The 19,011-nt window shown below is 43.6% G+C and overlaps 1 protein-coding gene across 2 annotated transcripts in view; it reads right to left on the bottom strand.

Moving 5' to 3' along the window:
• atf6 (activating transcription factor 6) overlaps window positions 1-15,683 on the bottom strand; it is a 137,927-nt gene extending 122,244 nt beyond the window's left edge. Inside the window, exons 1-6 of one of the 2 annotated variants that reach the window (XM_014123468.2) lie at window positions 15,405-15,668; window positions 11,225-11,304; window positions 10,073-10,142; window positions 9,826-9,923; window positions 8,944-9,070; window positions 8,382-8,585 (exon numbers count right to left, since the gene is read on the bottom strand). In XM_014123468.2, coding sequence (XP_013978943.1) covers window positions 8,382-8,585; window positions 8,944-9,070; window positions 9,826-9,923; window positions 10,073-10,142; window positions 11,225-11,304; window positions 15,405-15,501 — 676 coding nt within the window. In that variant the 5' untranslated portion in view covers window positions 15,502-15,668. Of the gene's footprint in view, window positions 1-8,381; window positions 8,586-8,943; window positions 9,071-9,825; window positions 9,924-10,072; window positions 10,143-11,224; window positions 11,305-15,404 lie in introns of both variants that reach the window. The other variant, XM_014123469.2, reaches the window with a different exon arrangement.
• Between the last annotated feature and the right edge of the window lie 3,328 nt (window positions 15,684-19,011).

Consider the following 19,011-nt stretch of genomic DNA (forward strand, 5'->3'; position numbering starts at 1 on the left):
TGTCTGGAGCACAAATAAATATTGGATGCAGCGGTGGTAGTATTAGCTCATTTATGTCTGACTAGGACTACAACAGTGTACTGGCAGCAACAAACTCAAACCAACGCAGGGCCATAGCAGAACATGTCACAGTTGGTTGCACAGTGTAACAGCGTTACCGGCCTGAATCTAATCCCATCTGGAGCCGGTCAGTCTACATCTGTAATTCATAGAATTAGTTTACAAAACGAGATTACGTTATTTCTCAAGATATGTTTATAATTGAGGGATGATGACAATCGTTGACCCTGTTTTTTTCCTGTTAGACAAGTGTAAGACTGATCCCCGCCGGGGCCTACCAGAGGAGCAAAGGTGGGTATCATTAACATGTCCTGCAATGTGATTACAATGGTTTAGCGACCTCCAAAAATGATTTAATTCACTGTTCACTTGCTATTTTCACAGTTTGTCAGGCAAGACCTCATTATAAAAGTGTGTCATGCAACACAAGTAGCCTTGTGACACCTCCTCCTCCGCTGTTGCCAGTCTCCCTGGACTCCTATGAAAAGGACACGCCATCATGAGGCCTCTGATAGTGACCCGAGTTACTGCCCAGATCAACAACGACAGGTAATGTGTGTTATGTAAAAAAAAAAGTTGGATTCAAAACTACCCGGGTTGATAAACTAGTAGCTAATTCTCCAGCCAAGCAGATATAACTAAGTATAGTCATTTTGGTTGTGAAGTGCATTAGCAAAAATATTTCTCCTTTCTTTACAACAAAATGGAATTTACCACTTGGCTGTCCATTATATCACCCTGTCACAGGCCCACTTGGCTGTCCATTATATCACCCTGTCACAGGCCCACTTGGCTGTCCATTATATCACCCTGTCACAGGCCCACTTGGCTGTCCATTATATCACCCTGTCACAGGCCCACATGGCTGTCCATTATATCACCCTGTCACAGGCCCACATGGCTGTCCATTATATCACCCTGTCACAGGCCCACTTGGCTGTCCATTATATCACCCTGTCACAGGCCCACATGGCTGTCCATTATATCACCCTGTCACAGGCCCACATGGCTGTCCATTATATCACCCTGTCACAGGCCCACTTGGCTGTCCATTATATCACCCTGTCACAGGCCCACTTGGCTGTCCATTATATCACCCTGTCACAGGCCCACATGGCTGTCCATTATATCACCCTGTCACAGGCCCACATGGCTGTCCATTATATCACCCTGTCACAGGCCCACATGGCTGTCCATTATATCACCCTGTCACAGGCCCACATGGCTGTCCATTATATCACCCTGTCACAGGCCCACATGGCTGTCCATTATATCACCCTGTCACAGGCCCACTTGGCTGTCCATTATATCACCCTGTCACAGGCCCTTCCAGTCAACACCACATCATAAGATGAGTTCGAGAGATGTCCATAGAGAAGACCAGCAAGGGGGCTCTCATCAGCATCATGCAGACAGGCCCTCGCTGTGAGCCTTCCTATAAATAGAACAGTCAGCCACATGTTGGCCAGCAACCTTCACCTGTCAGTGGCAACAGCTTTCAAAGGCTCATCATTTGTACAAATACAGAAGGTAACCCACTTCATTACTTTGACACATTAGGTAACCCAATTGTGAAAAATAGTGTGTGTAAACTGCTTATTTTCTACTTCTTAGATGCATATAAATGTCCAGAGTATAACCTAGTAGACCCAGGACGATACCAGTATCGTGGCACTCATTAGTAATCGTGGCAAGGGAACAAAACAAGATGTGGATTTAACTTCTTTAGAAAAACAGCCCTAATGTTGCAAACAGACATCATGTCATCCAGAGTCACATGTATCTATAGCAACAATATTTTACATACAGCAGGTTAAAGGATTAAAGAGTTCGGTGTTTTTCGTGTTTAGATTTTTGCCATGGAAAGAATATTGTGATAATGGTACCGTCTCAGCCCTATAACCTAGCCTAGTGGAACCAGCCTGATCACTGTGATGTCCAGGGTATAACCTAGCCTAGTGGAACCAGCCTGATCACTGTGATGTCCAGGGTATAACCAAGCCTGGTGGAACCAGCCTGATCGCTGTGTTCACCATATAACGTCCAGGGTATAACCTAGCCTGGTGGAACCAGCCTGATCACTGTGTTCACCATATAATGTCCAGGGTATAACCTAGCCTAGTGGAACCAGCCTGATCGCTGTGTTCACCATATCATGTCCAGGGTATAACCTAGCCTGGTGGAACCAGCCTGATCACTGTGTTCACCATATAATGTCCAGGGTATAACCTAGCCTAGTGGAACCAGCCTGATCGCTGTGTTCACCATATAATGTCCAGGGTATAACCTAGCCTGGTGGAACCAGCCTGATCACTGTGTTCACCATATAATGTCCAGGGTATAACCTAGCCTGGTGGAACCAGCCTGATCGCTGTGTTCACCATATAATGTCCAGGGTATAACCTAGCCTGGTGGAACCAGCCTGATCACTGTGTTCACCATATAATGTCCAGGGTATAACCTAGCCTGGTGGAACCAGCCTGATCACTGTGTTCACCATATAATGTCCAGGGTATAACCTAGCCTAGTGGAACCAGCCTGATCGCTGTGTTCACCATATAATGTCCAGGGTATAACCTAGCCTAGTGGAACCAGCCTGATCGCTGTGTTCACCATATCATGTCCAGGGTATAACCTAGCCTGGTGGAACCAGCCTGATCACTGTGTTCACCATATACAGTGGCTTGCGAAAGTATTCACCCCCCTTGGCATTTTTCCTATTTTGTTGCCTTACAACCTGTAATTAAAATAGATTTTTTGTGGGTTTGTAACATTTGATTTACACAACATGCCTACCACTTTGAAGATGCAAAATATTTTTTTTATTGTGAAACAAACAAGAAATAAGACAAAACAACAGAACTTGAGCGTGCATAACCTCCCCAAAGTCAATACTTTGTAGACCCACCTTTTGTAGCAATTACAGCTGCAAGTCTCTTGAGGTAAGTCTTTACAAGCTTGGCACATCTAGCCACTGGGATTTTTGCCCATTCTTCAAGGCAAAACTGCTCCAACTCCTGCAAGTAGGATGGGTTCCACTGGTGTACAGCAATCTTTAAGCCATACCACAGATTCTCAATTGGATTGAGGTCTGGGCTTTGACTAGGCCATTCCAAGACATTTCAAATGTTTCCCCTTAAACCACTTGAGTGTTGCTTTAGCAGTATGCTTAGGGTCATTGTCCAAACAGGTTTCCCTCAAGAATTTGATTGTATTTAGCACCATCCATCATTCCTTTAGTTTCCCAGTCCCTGCCGATGAAAAACATCCCCACAGCATGATGCTGCCACCACCATGCTTCACTGTGGGGATGTGTTCTCGGGGTGATGAGAGGTGTTGGGTTTGCGTCAGACATAGCGTTTTCCTTGATGGCCAAAAAGCTCAATTTTAGTCTCATCTGACCAGAGTACCTTCTTCCATATGTTGGGGAGTCTCCCACATGCCTTTTGGTGAATACCAAACTCGTTTGCTTATTTTTTTCTTTAAGCAATGTCTTTTTCTGGCCACTCTTCTGTAAAGCCCAGCTCTGTGGAATGTACGGCTTAAAGTGGTCCTACGGACAGATACTCCAATCTCCGCTGTGGAGCTTTGCATCTCCTTCAGGGTTATCTTTGGTCTCTTTGTTGCCTCTGATTAATGCTTTCCTTGCCTGGTCCGTGAGTTTTGGTGGGTGGCCCTCTCTTGGCAGGTTTGTTGTGGTGCCATATTTTCAATTTTATAATAATGGATTTAATGGTGCTCCGTGGGATGTTAAAAGTTTTGGATATGTTTTTATAATCCAACCCTGATCTGTACTTCTCCACAACTTTGTCCCTGACCTGTTTGGAGAGCTCTTTGGTCTTCATAGTTCCGCTTGCTTGGTGGTGCCCCTTGCTTAGTTAGTGGAGTTGCAGACTCTTTGGCCTTTCAGAACAGGTGTATATATAAACACTGAGATCATGTGACAGATCATGTGACACTTAATTCATTAGATTGTACACAGGTAGACTTTATTTATGTGACTTCTGAAGATAATTGGTTGCACCAGATCTTATTTAGGGGCTTCATAGCAAAGGGGGTCAATACATATGCACGCACCGCTTTTCCATAGTTTTTTGGTACATTTTTTCATTTCACTTCACCAATTTGGACTATTTTGTGCATGTCCATTACATGAAATCCAAATAAAAATCCATTTAAATTACAGGTTGTAATAAAACTAAATTGGAAAAACACCAAGGGGAATGAATATTTTTGCAAGACACTAATGTCCAGGGTATAACCTAGCCTGATCACTGTGTTCACCATATAATGTCCAGGGTATAACCTAGCCTGGTGGAACCGGCCTGATCACTGTGTTCATCATATAATGCCCAGGGCATAACCTAGCCTGGTGGAACCAGCCTGATCACTGTGTTCATCATATAATGCCCAGGGCATAACCTAGCCTGGTGGAACCAGCCTGATCACTGTGTTCACCATATAATGTCCAGGGCATAACCTAGCCTGGTGGAACCAGCCTGATCACTGTGTTCAACATATAATGTCCAGGGTATAACCTAGCCTGGTGGAACCAGCCTGATCACTGTGATGTCCAGGGTATAACCTAGCCTGGTGGAACCAGCCTGATCACTGTGTTCACCATATAATGTCCAGGGTATAACCTAGCCTGGTGGAACCAGCCTGATCACTGTGTTCACCAAATAATGTCCAGGGTATAACCTGGTGGAACCAGCCTGATCGCTGTGTTCACCATATAATGTCCAGGGTATAACATAGCCTGGTGGAACCAGCCTGATCGCGGTGTTCACCATATAATGTCCAGGGTATAACCTAGCCTGGTGGAACCAGCCTGATCGCGGTGTTCACCATATAATGTCCAGGGTATAACATAGCCTGGTGGAACCAGCCTGATCACTGTGTTCACCATATAATGTCCAGGGTATAACCTAGCCTAGTGGAACCAGCCTGATCGCTGTGTTCACCATATAATGTCCAGGGTATAACATAGCCTGGTGGAACCAGCCTGATCACTGTGTTCACCATATAATGTCCAGGGTATAACCTAGCCTAGTGGAACCAGCCTGATCGCTGTGTTCACCATATAATGTCCAGGGTATAACCTAGCCTGGTGGAACCAGCCTGATCGCTGTGTTCACCATATAATGTCCAGGGTATAACCTAGCCTGGTGGAACCAGCCTGATCACTGTGTTCACCATATAATGTCCAGGGTATAACCTAGCCTAGTGGAACCAGCCTGATCACTGTGTTCAAACATTCTATTTCCCTTCAAATGTTATGATCTCTGACGTGAAATAGAACTGCAAAGGCAGTGATCAGGTTGGTTCACCCAGGCTAATCATAACCACCATAGATAATGTAAATCAGTGTGTGTGTGTGTGTGTGACCAACCAGTATCTTTGAGGGCCCAGGTACTAATCTACACTGCTATGCCCATCAATCGGGGCTCTGGCAAAGACCTTATCTCCAGCCTCACCTCTTGCCTGCTTTCCAACGGTCGTCAATGGGGAGAACAGAATTAGTTACATTTAGTCTGACCGGTTTAAACTTCAACATAGCATCTGTTTGTGTGCGTCATATCACCTATCCCTAACTGCCATTGGTAATAGAACAGTGGCTGTGTGTGTGTTCACTGAAGCATGAGATGCAGAGAGACCTGGAACTCAACACGTCCACAGTGAGGTGATCACTAATAATACAGTCCAGTAATAGCAACACCCTTTTCATTCTGTGTGTCACTGATGAACTCTGCCTACTGTATTTCTACAGATGGACTGGAGATGCTTTTGCCAGACGGCAGCCTCAGTCGTTTGATGGGGAGACCATAATTGGGTAGGTTTTATCTGACCTGTTCAATCTTCAACATAGGATAGGTAATGTCTGAAACACAAACAGGTAATAACTGCCATTGGTAATAGAACAGGGACTGTGTGTGTGTATGTGTTCACAGAAACATGTATGAAGCCAGGACATGGAGACCTGCAAGATGATGTGATGAAGTCCAGACAGACGGGCTAGATACTGATGTCTCTGAATGGACAGAGACCAGCCACTCTGACAGACAGGCTAGATACTGACGTCTCTGAATGGACAGAGACCAGCCACTCTGACAGACAGGCTAGATACTGATGTCTCTGAATGGACAGAGACCAGCCACTCTGACAGACAGGCTAGATACTGACGTCTCTGAATGGACAGAGACCAGCCACTCTGACAGACAGGCTAGATACTGATGTCTCTGAATGGACAGAGACCAGGCACTCTGACAGACAGGCTAGATACTGATGTCTCTGAATGGACAGAGACCAGCCACTCTGACAGACAGGCTAGATACTGATGTCTCTGAATGGACAGAGACCAGCCACTCTGACAGACAGGCTAGATACTGATGTCTCTGAATGGACAGAGACCAGCCACTCTGACAGACAGGCTAGATACTGATGTCTCTGAATGGACAGAGACCAGCCACTCTGACAGACAGGCTAGATACTGATGTCTCTGAATGGACAGAGACCAGCCACTCTGACAGACAGGCTAGATACTGATGTCTCTGAATGGACAGAGACCAGCCACTCTGACAGACAGGCTAGATACTGATGTCTCTGAATGGACAGAGACCAGGCACTCTGACAGACAGGCTAGATACTGACGTCTCTGAATGGACAGAGACCAGCCACTCTGACAGACAGGCTAGATACTGATGTCTCTGAATGGACAGAGACCAGCCACTCTGACAGACAGGCTAGATACTGATGTCTCTGAATGGACAGAGACCAGGCACTCTGACAGACAGGCTAGATACTGATGTCTCTGAATGGACAGAGACCAGCCACTCTGACAGACAGGCTAGATACTGATGTCTCTGAATGGACAGAGACCAGCCACTCTGACAGACAGGCTAGATACTGATGTCTCTGAATGGACAGAGACCAGCCACTCTGACAGACAGGCTAGATACTGATGTCTCTGAATGGACAGAGACCAGGCACTCTGACAGACAGGCTAGATACTGATGTCTCTGAATGGACAGAGACCAGCCACTCTGACAGACAGGCTAGATACTGATGTCTCTGAATGGACAGAGACCAGCCACTCTGACAGACAGGCTAGATACTGATGTCTCTGAATGGACAGAGACCAGCCACTCTGACAGACAGGCTAGATACTGATGTCTCTGAATGGACAGAGACCAGGCACTCTGACAGACAGGCTAGATACTGATGTCTCTGAATGGACAGAGACCAGGCACTCTGACAGACAGGCTAGATACTGATGTCTCTGAATGGACAGAGACCAGCCACTCTGACAGACAGGCTAGATACTGATGTCTCTGAATGGACAGAGACCAGCCACTCTGACAGACAGGCTAGATACTGATGTCTCTGAATGGACAGAGACCAGCCACTCTGACAGACAGGCTAGATACTGACGTCTCTGAATGGACAGAGACCAGACACTCTGACAGGCTAGATACTGATGTCTCTGAATGGACAGAGACCAGCCACTCTGACAGACAGGCTAGATACTGATGTCTCTGAATGGACAGAGACCAGCCACTCTGACAGACAGGCTAGATACTGACGTCTCTGAATGGACAGAGACCAGACACTCTGACAGACAGGCTAGATACTGATGTCTCTGAATGGACAGAGACCAGCCACTCTGACAGACAGGCTAGATACTGATGTCTCTGAATGGACAGAGACCAGCCACTCTGACAGACAGGCTAGATACTGATGTCTCTGAATGGACAGAGACCAGGCACTCTGACAGACAGGCTAGATACTGATGTCTCTGAATGGACAGAGACCTGGCATTCTGCATAAAAAATGTTAGTAGACACTTACTTGTATTGTCTTTTTTTTAATTATTGAAATGAATGGTATCAGTCAATATGGGGAGGGAGAAACACTGTGTATTCTGCACCAGGATCAGGGAACTCCTGTTTGTGGTACATTGCGTTGTGCCTGGACACATCCCTTAGCCGTGGTACATTGCGTTGTGCCTGGACACATCCCTTAGCCGTGGTACATTGCGTTGTGCCTGGACACATCCCTTAGCCGTGGTACATTGTGGTACATTGCGTTGTGCCTGGACACATCCCTTAGCCGTGGTATATTGGCCATATATCATGAACCCCCGAGGTGCCTTATTGATATTATAAACTGGTTACCAACGCAATTAGAGCAGTAAAAATAAGTTGTCATACCCATGGTATACGGTCTGATATACCACGGCTGTCAGCCAATCAGCATTCAGGGCTCGAACCACCCAGTTTATAATATGTATTATAGTGTAGTGAGTGCAGTTTTAGACTCACCTATAGGTGGCGCTGGCTGTATGCTGACAGGGGCAGGTTTGACCACAGCAGGGTGAGGCACCAGGGTGGTCTGCAGGGGCTGGATGATGATGGTCTGGAGAGGGCCCGCGGCATGCTGGGCTACAGCTGTTACAACTGGTCTGGGCTGGATGGATACCTTGGGGGTGAGCTGGATAGGCATCTTCACTGGCTGGGCTGGCTTGACTGTGAGACAGATCAGAATTCACAACCGTTTCCATTTTTTTATGGAGCTTTCTTCCCCCTCCAGATGCCATTGTATGTATCATTGAAAGCAGGGCGAATGGACTTGAACCAATAAACATCTGTTGTTTGGTTGTACTAATGTTTGGCTTGAGTCGTCATACTTTTTCCTATCCATTAAAACTAACAAAGTCAATCAATAACATATTTCCAAATCAGAAACAGACTGGCGAGGGAGAGTGATACAGTATTTTCACTGAAAGCCAATGTAACTACAGGAAGAAATGGCAGCCTGATATCAAAGAAAATATCAAAGAAAAGGAGGAGGAGGATGATGATGATGGAGAGGTGTCTGTCTGACCTCGCGTGGCCTGACTGGTCCTCTTGGGGGCCCTCTTGGCCAGGGGCAGGGGGGGCTCTGAGAAGCCGCTGGACTCGGAGCAGACAGAGACGGCAGGAGAGGGCTGAGGAGATATGGCTAGATCATCCTGTAGAGGGCAGCAGAGAGACAGGCCATCATGCTTCACTGCTGTATGAGGTTTTACAATACCTCCTGAAGGTCCAGTGTTCCCCTATATGCATTTAGACGCAGCGCACCACAACTGCTAAACTGTGACCACCACTGCAAAAATACAAAATATTTGAGTGTTATAATGCCGATTGTATAGATGTAAGGCCAAGGAAGGCCCCATCCACCGCTGCCATATATCTTGCTAAAAGGAACTACAAAGTTCTTGACGACTGATGCTGTTGGCAACATCCAAAATATCTTTGAGGTGTAGGCACAAATGTCCTTGATCATAAAGGCAGGAGAAATAAACATTGTGCAGTGTAGGGTCACAAGATCTAACCCTAGTCCTCTTTCTGACATGCTGTGAATACAACTGCCTGCTACATTATGCTAATATGGCCAGAGTTGTCATCACCTCATTTTAACGAGGGGGCGGGGCCACACCTCTGGCAGATGGTGGATAATTAGTTTGACAAGGTGCTTCAGACCTTCCTTAATGAGGTGCTCAAGTGTGTGTGTGTGTGTGTGTGTGTGTGTGTGTGTGGATTGCAAAAGCAGATGGCAGAGGTAGCAACGTGTGTAACGGAACCATGTGGGGCGAAAACACAAACTAACACAGATGGGCCTAGACGCACACTGGAAATACTCCCAGCCATACAAAATAGGCACATCAAAAACATAAATGCAAAATGACCTACAGCGAAACACACTGGAGAGAGACAGGGGACTTACTTGTATGGAGTAAGGTGACAGGGCCTCTCGGGATGCAGGCGAGGTGACAGAGCTCATGGTACGGGCAGGAGAGAGAGAGTCCACACTCAGATCCCCATCTGCAGACAAGGACACAGAGCTCATGGTATGTGCAGGAGAGAGAGAGTCCACACTCAAATTTACACGAGAGAAATACTGGTACTGACATGTTCAAACAATTTTTGTCCAATACAATATCACCTTATACCATAGACCTGATTAGACACACCTGTGTAGGTGCTGCCTGTGTCAGTGCTCCAGGGAGGCAGGTCCATGTCAAAGTCGAGGTCAGGGCCGGCCTAGAGGGTTAAACAGAGCAGACACACAATCACTGTACTTCACATTATGATGGTTCACTGTGAATCTGGTCTGTTACGATTTTCTAAAGTGGAACTGACAGCGTTTTAGCAACATGAAATCTTATTTAAAAGATCTGTTCATATACAACCCCAGGGAAGAATATGATGCTTTTAAATGCATTTTCTTTTTTACATTTTATGACAAGGGAGATATGGTCATTCATAGAATGTTTGGAAATTATGTATACTAAAGGCATTTGTGAAAATTCTATAGCAATATATAGAGTGGGAAAGTGGCTGTGTGTTGGTACAATTAACAGACACTGCAGTAAATAAAACCTAATGAAAAAAACATCTGTCTTGTCCAGTACCGGAGTCTACACAGACCGTTGTGCCATAGCCAATCAGAGCTACAGTAGGCCTATATGCAAATAAGCCATTTGCCACACGGGCCTGCCATCATTTACAAAACACTAAAAGGGCTGGGCGATATATCTTTCTCGGGAGGGGAGTCGGCCCAATCACCCACTCGTCCAATGACAACATCCTCCCGGGCAGCTAGCTAACTAACATTACACTCCGTTTTTTTTTAGCTTGGTAAATAAATAGCTAGCCTATTAGCCATGGTATGACTGACCTGTGATCATTGCCATTGCTAGTTTGATTGTATTGGAATTCACAGCTTTTGTTACATTCATCTGTTTTTACCCCAAAATATTGAGTCTTTGAAACTGAAACAGTGTATTCCTAAATGGCTGGAGGAACCAAACAACGTTACCATACCAGCTGTGATTTACAACCCGATAGAAATATCTGTGTGACTTCCAAGACATTTATTGGTGAATGATATGAATCATGCATTGATCCGCATCCATCTATTCTGCCAACAACGCCTTACTCTACATCATAGAAGTTGTAATCAAATAGAACCGATTGGTTTTGTAGCATAAACTGAGAATTTGATATTTTTTAACTGATATGATGATTGTCTGTTTCATATCTGCAAAGTAGTTAAAACGCTTGTCAGTTCCACTTTAAGGGACAGTGTTGCCTAGAGTGTGTCTGTGTATTCCTGTACTCACATATCCCACACACTCCAAGGCCTGAAGAAGTTCGTCTGCATCTCCAAGGTTGTCCAGCTCGTCAAACAGGCTGATGTCTGCTTGAGAGCAAGAGACACACACGTCTGATTTAACAGTAGCCTTACATGAAAACAATACTTAGTTGCCTTCGCCAAAGACTAACTACCGTTTTCATCAAAGGCTAGTTTAACAGATGTCTTGACTTGTTTCAGATAGTTATCCACAACGTCAGGTCAGATAGTTAATCACAGTTTAGTCATATGGGGCTACAAAGAAGAATTCATATTGTAAACGGCTTCTCTTAGTCATAGATATGGCTATTCACTTATTATTTACACATTGGTAATGCATAACTGATGGCCCACTTGTTTGATCAAATTAGTAAACATTTCATTTACGTTTTCCTGTTTGTAAGGGCTCCCGAGTGGCGCAGCAGTCTAAGGCACTGCATCTCAGTGCTAGAGGCATCACTACAGACCCTGGTTCGATTCCAGGCTGTATCACAACCGGCCGTGATTGGGAGTCCCATAGGGTGGCTCACAATTGGCCCAGCGTCGTCCGGGTTAGGCCGTCATTCTAAATAAAATTTGTTCTTACCTGACTTACCTAGTTAAATAAAGGTTAAATAAAAACATTTTAAAAATTGGAATGTGCTTTAAAATGACTAAAACCAAATCTAAACTGTGTAGACATATTGGATAGTACATTTTCTTGAAATGCCCAGTTCACTAAAAATTACAAAAAATTTAAGCTAGACTGTCACAGAGCATCAAAGAATAAAAAAAACGATGGATAGAGGACTATTTTTTGTTCATTTTGACCATGAGGAAATATAACCAATTTTTAGTGTGGCCCTTCAGACCTCGTTGAAGACAATGCTTTAGGGCTGCATCATGTTAACTCCTCTCTCATACTGACTCTAGTCTGTCCTGAGGAACCACTGGGAGTCTGGACTGTATCATGTTATCTCCCCTCTCATACTGACTCTAGTCTGTCCTGAGGAACCACTGAACCCACAGGGAGTCTGGGCTGCATCACATTATGCTGCACAGAAGTTAACACACTTGATCGACGCAGCACGGCATGTAGAAACTGTTCATTACTGTTGGCAAAACAATGTCCATTACAGGCTAGAACACTTTACAATGCAAGAAGATACCGGAAGCTTCCAGCTTTGTAGGCTAGCTTTCTTTGCTAGCTTACAGCTGAAGCTAAAATCACTTCACTACCCTATTACCTTGTTTGTGAAACACACAATAACGCAAAATATTGCTGGATTACAAAGCGGATTGTCACAAAAAACATTATTCATTCACTTTGTCTCCCCCAGTCAAGATCATCTTTGCTCGAGCCTCGAACAGACTGTGTGAATGTCATGGGTCTCAAAGCAGCAATCAGCAGTAGAAACAATAACAAAGCCGCGTCCCGCCCCTGGTACAGTGAAAAGCTGAGGGATGTGGCTGGAGAAATGTAAACACAAATTCATAGACAGAGAGCTATGGATGCAAGGAATGACCATCCATGATATGAAAATCATATTTTTAACCATGTTTTGAGGCTATATAGTGTTTGTTTACATTTTCGTTGTTTACACCATTGGAGTAAAACAAGCTTGTATTTTGGGTTCTGATGGGGTGTGACAGTTGAACTAAGCTCATGAGGCATTTACAAGTTCTATTCTTTATGAATCAATGGATACATGCCAGTACATTTATAAGTCCAAAAATAGATGTAACAACTGCTGATTGCCCCTTTAAAGAGACGGTGCATACTTTTATAAAAGATATTGCTTCTTCTATGCAAACGTTGTTGATCAGCATAATAAAATAAAGAGCCAAATGGAAGGGAAACAGATTTCTTTTCATCCATAAAAAATCAGCCAGAACAAGATCAATAACTCAATGCATACACACAGTCCTATTGAATATGCATTCACCTGTATTGTGAATAGACCTAGGCTACATCTTGATTAACCCAGTTTATCAACAGACTACAGATTTACTATTCAAACAAATTATTACTATTATGTAGTTAGATTTCTTTTTTACCAAAGTCAAATTGAATGTTTGATTGTATAACTGATTCATTAATGCTTACATTAAAATTATCTAAAATTACTAATGTAATGAATGATATTGAAATCAAAAGATCTGTCTGTGACTTTGGCTAATACGCCTTATTTTGGTATCATTTGTGTTGTTTTGGTAGAGTATCGTGATGGTATTGAGTATTGTGATAAAAGGTATCGAAGTAAAAATTCCAGTATCGTGACAACACTAGAGTCTACATGTTACGCCTCCATCACACAACAGCGTCATAGCGTTTTGGTACACCAGAAGTCCATTTATTTCCAATGAAACGCTGCGTTTGCCTTGCAGCATTGTGTTACAGAGGCAGTTCCAGTGCCTTCTGTGCGGTGCATACGTTGGATTTATCGAACGTATGCATGAAATTGTACTCGTAGACGGCTTGGCAGAAATGGTAGCAGAAGGTGAATGTTGAACTTTTGTTGCACACAAATCCAGATGATGCTGCGTACCATTTTGCACAATGACCCTGTAGGTGTGAGAGAGGTGAGTAAGCATTTCACTCTTGGATTCTAGAAAAGCCTAGGCTAGCCTAGCCCATTGCTCATACACATGTGTATATGTATACATTCTTATAGTTTACTTAGATGTATGTGTATTCTGTATTTGTTGTGGAATTGTTATATATTGCTGCACTGTCGGAACTAGAAACACAAGCATTGCGCTAGACTCGCAATAACATCTGCTAACCATGTATGTGACCAATAACATTTGAGTATGACTCTCAGTTCCATTACATAACACATAAGAGTCATTGTACCAAGGTATCTTCTGTATGAGGGAGTTGTGTTAAGAGCCCCTACCCTCATTACAGGCAATATTTACAGAAGACAGCAGTAAAACAGAGCCACCTGTGGAAATTAGCTGTCTAGCATGCTCCGAACACCTGTATGCAACTGAAGAAGGCCACCAGAAACGTGTTGTCACTGAAAAATTAAGTTGGCTGCAACTGTGATAAAGCCGGTTAAAACTGTGTACAGTAAGTGTATATTTTGCATTAGTGAAATTATTTTTGATGTGATATTAAAGTAAAGGGCTTTATCTTTCTAGAACCCTATCGCAATTAATAATCGATTCACGTTTCGATTTGGCTGTTTTGGCCGCCAGAGCCAGTCTACCTCTTAAAATAACATCAGGTTCTTGAACCTTAAGGCAAAGATTTTTTACAACTAACCCAAGAAAGACCACACAACATGTCGTTTCCAATGGCAGCAAATTACAGAGACAAGCACTAGCCGATTGGCGCGTTCTAGCAAGTATTTGCATATTTCCGTTAGGGAAGGCCTACTCTGAAGTGCTCGTACACTCCTTCTAAACAACGCAATTTTTGGGGAACTTTGGCAAAAGGGTCAAGTCTACAAACATGTGTCCACTCTGTTTGTAATAGATTCTAGTTTTAGAAACAGAAAACTGCATTGAGATCAAATGTTTAATCGATGAATACATAAGCAAAATGTCGGACAAAATCCATCTCGCTCCATCTTGGTAGTGATTGGAAACGCCAACCGGATGCTTCACATTTATACATCCGGTAAAATATCTGTCTCAATGTTCTATCTTCGCTTAAAATGTAAAGGTTGGCTCCTTAATTAAGAGTACATTTTGGGCCATATCTATGACTAAAAGGAGAAGACGTTTAGCAATCAAAATTTTTTGTATCTCTTCTCGCGAATTCATAACCCTACCCCTCCTAACAGGCTAGCTAGTACCGCCCCAAAAAATAAAAAATAATAATAATAATAAATATATTCGTTCAGGGCAGAGAAATTACAAATAATTTAACTTAGATTGTAGAGAATTCAGATTGTAAAACGTTCTCTTTTTGGACATGGCAACAGCTACCAGTGGGCGATAGCGGTTACTGACTTGAGGCAGCTAAGTAAACGTTAGCTAGCCCGCTTGCCAAATAACTAGCTAGCTACCATGTTAGCAATAAGCAGGCAAATGAAGAACATTCATTCGATCGAGTATAACCATCGTAAACACAACCAACATGTTGACATTTGTGGTACACATTTCCGAGGAGTAAGTGTCTCTCTTTAGCGCTACACTAGCAAGCTAACGTTAGCTGTTGGCAAGTGACGCTTGCTTACCCCACTCGCCATCCTGGTCGATGGACATGGTGCCAGTTTCACTGTTCATCATTTGTTGTTCTTGAGTCTCGAAGTCTAACATTAAATCGGACGACATCCTTCCTCGAATACATTAGTAACCGATTTTAAAGAAATATGTTATAGTTTATTCTAATAGGTCAAAAGCTTAGCATCGGCTGTACATGTTGCTGGTTCGTATTCACTGATAAATGTTCTTCCTGTTCTACGGGGAAAAAAAGATACACGTCTTGCTTTACCGTAAATCTACGGCTCCCGAGAAGGATCTATAAATCCCTCGGTGGTTGTAATGACGAGATACACCATTAGGTTGCAGCAAAGCACAGGTTCTAAAAAGTATAATTTTCCTCAACCAGTGGGTGCACACAATTAGCCATTTCCGTCACCCCAATTTAAAACATTTCTTTATATTAGTCCTAAAGTGAAGGGGACAGATATTTTGTCATCAGTAGGCTTAGAAGGGCATCATTGGTTTAGTAGGGTTAATTTATGCAGAGAAAGCTGACGTTCTGATTTAATCTGCTAGCGACTTTTGGCCTCTATTTATGCCTTTAAATTAAAAACACAACTACACCCCAAAAACACAATTATTCACTAGTTCCACCCCAGTAGCAGCCTCAAATATGTTTAAATTAACAAAAATAGTCCTACAATTATATCCTCCAAGTGAAAGAGACCTTGTCCACTCAGACTATGGTCTGCTGTAGACTATATCTGGAAATGCTGTATTACACATTTGAAATGTGAGACAGAATCAGCCAGCTCAAATAGCCTAGCTACGTTCCATAGCCAGGTTTCCTTTCCAATCGATCAGACAGACAGATGGGGACATGCCAGCCAGTTCAAGCTGGGCCGGGGCCCTGTTCTGTGGTAACAATAGAAGCCTGTTCTTTCCAGGTATATTCTTAGAACTCAGTGGTGATTCCTAAATGCCCCAGCCGCAGGTCACTCACATTGGCATAGTAAAGATCAGTAGCAAGTGCCTGCCTGTAATAATCTGTCCTGGGCAACTTGGGACAGGGAAGGCTTAACCCGAAGTGGTCTTCCTGATTACCTCCCTACGCATTGGACGGATTGGATCTGCTCTGTTCTATAAGAACAGCGCTAGATAAAGATATTTAACCTCTTTCTTTACTTGATCATTATGTGACAAAGTAACAAGACCATTGTAATATTCATATGTGTAAACATACTGAATTATAATTGGATGCATTTTACCGCCTTATCATACTGTGCTATGATTGGTTAAGACCACCCAGATGGTTAGGTCATGGTCAGTTGATCATGGTTGGAGATACGTGAACATGCACGTTGTAGCTAGCTAATAAAGAGCTACGTTGAGAAATGTCCTGTAGTACTGCATTTTATTATTTTGTAAAACGCGTACAAAACAAGACAACCATTAAAACATAATCAACACTGTTGGTAGGTTGATGTAGTCTTGATTGTCCTGTGTTACTAACTGATAATGACATTGAATGGTAGTGGGAGTTGTTTGGAGGTGCGTGGTATGATGGGTAGTGGCGTTGGTGTTTTAACCTGACGATAGGTCCAGGTCTAGGAGGTCCCATCATGGTGATTGTGTGTTAACCCCCTAGAACCAGACAGGAGATTAACAGGTTACCCTAATGCCAGAAGTCAGAACGTTTAAACGGAACATCTGTGTAAAATCGATTAGGAGCTTTGGATACATCCGTTGCTATGGAAACTGCTATGTCTGGGTATGATTCATTTTTCCATTAGATAATAACTGGTAGGTATATCTGAAGCACAACATAGTAATTACATTGTAATTTCATAATTCATAACAGACCATTAATATACTATTGTCTTGATAACAGTCCATTCAGACTATCTAATTTAATTTGGGATAAAAAATACATCTGTGCAAATCCTACAGCAATCCTGCAAGTCCATACAGGAATTCTACAGGAAAAATCACAAATGGTTTTTGTGGCCTCTTTCCTGTGAAACAACCTGCAGGGTTTCTGTAGGATTTTGACTGTGAGTTAGTGGTTTCCTGTAATCCTTTTTGTTTGTTTACAACAGGATCCAATGCTGTGAACATAATACAGTTAGTTGTACCTGTACATGATGAGGAGATGAGGTGGGATAAACAGTGCTAGCACATGTGACTGACAGCTCCTTACAATCCTGTTACACTCATAGATTGGCGTCTGTTCACAGCCTTCAAAAGTGTTCCATGAATGAGACTCAACATTGTGTCTTTTGAGACCACCAGTTTGTTTGTTTCATGGATTTGCCATAGACTGTATTAGGTCTGTTCCCCTCTTTTACTCTACCCCCCCCTTTACTGGGGCTGGCTATCAGGGATGCTGGTGAAAGACAAAACAGCCAAACTTCAAGGAAAGAATATGGAGGTGGAAAGGGAGAAAGAAAGAAAAAGAGAGAGAGGGAGAGAAAGAAAGCAAGAAAGAGCAGATCTGATTCATATGGGAATTTAATACTAGCCCAGCTCTATCATCGAGACTCATGAAAAATATTCTCATTCCTGGCATGCTCACCAGAGCACTTTCCCTGCCAACTAACCACACAGGGAAGGAAACAAAATGAGATAAAGAGGACCCCAAGGAGATGGAGAGGCAGAGAGAGAGGGCGGTTAGAGAGACAGAGTGTCCCTGGACCTGGAGAGAGAGAGAGAGAGAGAGAGATAGACAAGAGCTTGCTTAGTTATAAACAAAAAGAAGGTCCCTCCCTTCCAAACAGAATCCCGGTCTGCCACATTTCATCTTTTGTGTTTGTGAGCTGGATGATGTTCGTTACTGTTGTGTGGCATTGTCTCATCCCAGCAGCCACAGGGAAGGGGAACATTTATCATCTCAAGCCTATGTATGGGGAGGGGGGTTGGGGTGTAGGTGGTTGGGGGAGGGGAGCAGAGGGGTTTGATAAAGCATGATGGAGATGGGTTAATGAGGACAGAAGCAGATGAAGAGAGAACCGTCTCCTATGACTTCCCTTAAACACACTATGAGCACAGCCAGAGAGAGAGGGGAAAGAGTGTATTTTTGCAGGCATGCGTGCATTGGCTGTTTTGTGTTCTGTATTCTATGTTCTGTATTAGGTATTCTGTATTCTGTGTTCTGTGTTCTGTATTCTGTGTTCTGTGTTGTGTATGTGTGTTTCATTCAACATGGTTATTTATGCTGTGCATGTGTAATGGAGGTCGTTCGGTGAACTAGGCTCATGTGTTGAGTAACGTCTGCCTTAGACCTGAAGACTATAAGATCCTCAAGCTAATGCATAGGCTTTAGTTCAGTGGGCTAACACATTCCTGACTCTAGGTTGGTCAGTGTTTCTCCTTCTCTGTTCTGCTTCTGTTCTCCACTATAAGAGCTGTGCTAGCAGGTGGCCCAGGTCTGTTGTGTTGGGTGAGGGATTAGGCTTTAGGACATTGTTTGGTGGGAATGGTGCTGTGAATACAAAGGGATTAGTCCAAAGGGTTGCTTCATTGACCGTGTGTGTGTGTGTGTGTGTGTGTGTGTGTGTGTGTGTGTGTGTGTGTGTGTGTGTGTGTGTGTGTGTGTGTGTGTGTGTGTGTATATATTTGTGTTTGGGAGGTGGCTTGGAA

Source organism: Salmo salar, chromosome ssa10, assembly GCF_905237065.1.
Source record: "Salmo salar chromosome ssa10, Ssal_v3.1, whole genome shotgun sequence".
Taxonomy (NCBI): Eukaryota; Metazoa; Chordata; class Actinopteri; order Salmoniformes; family Salmonidae; genus Salmo; species Salmo salar.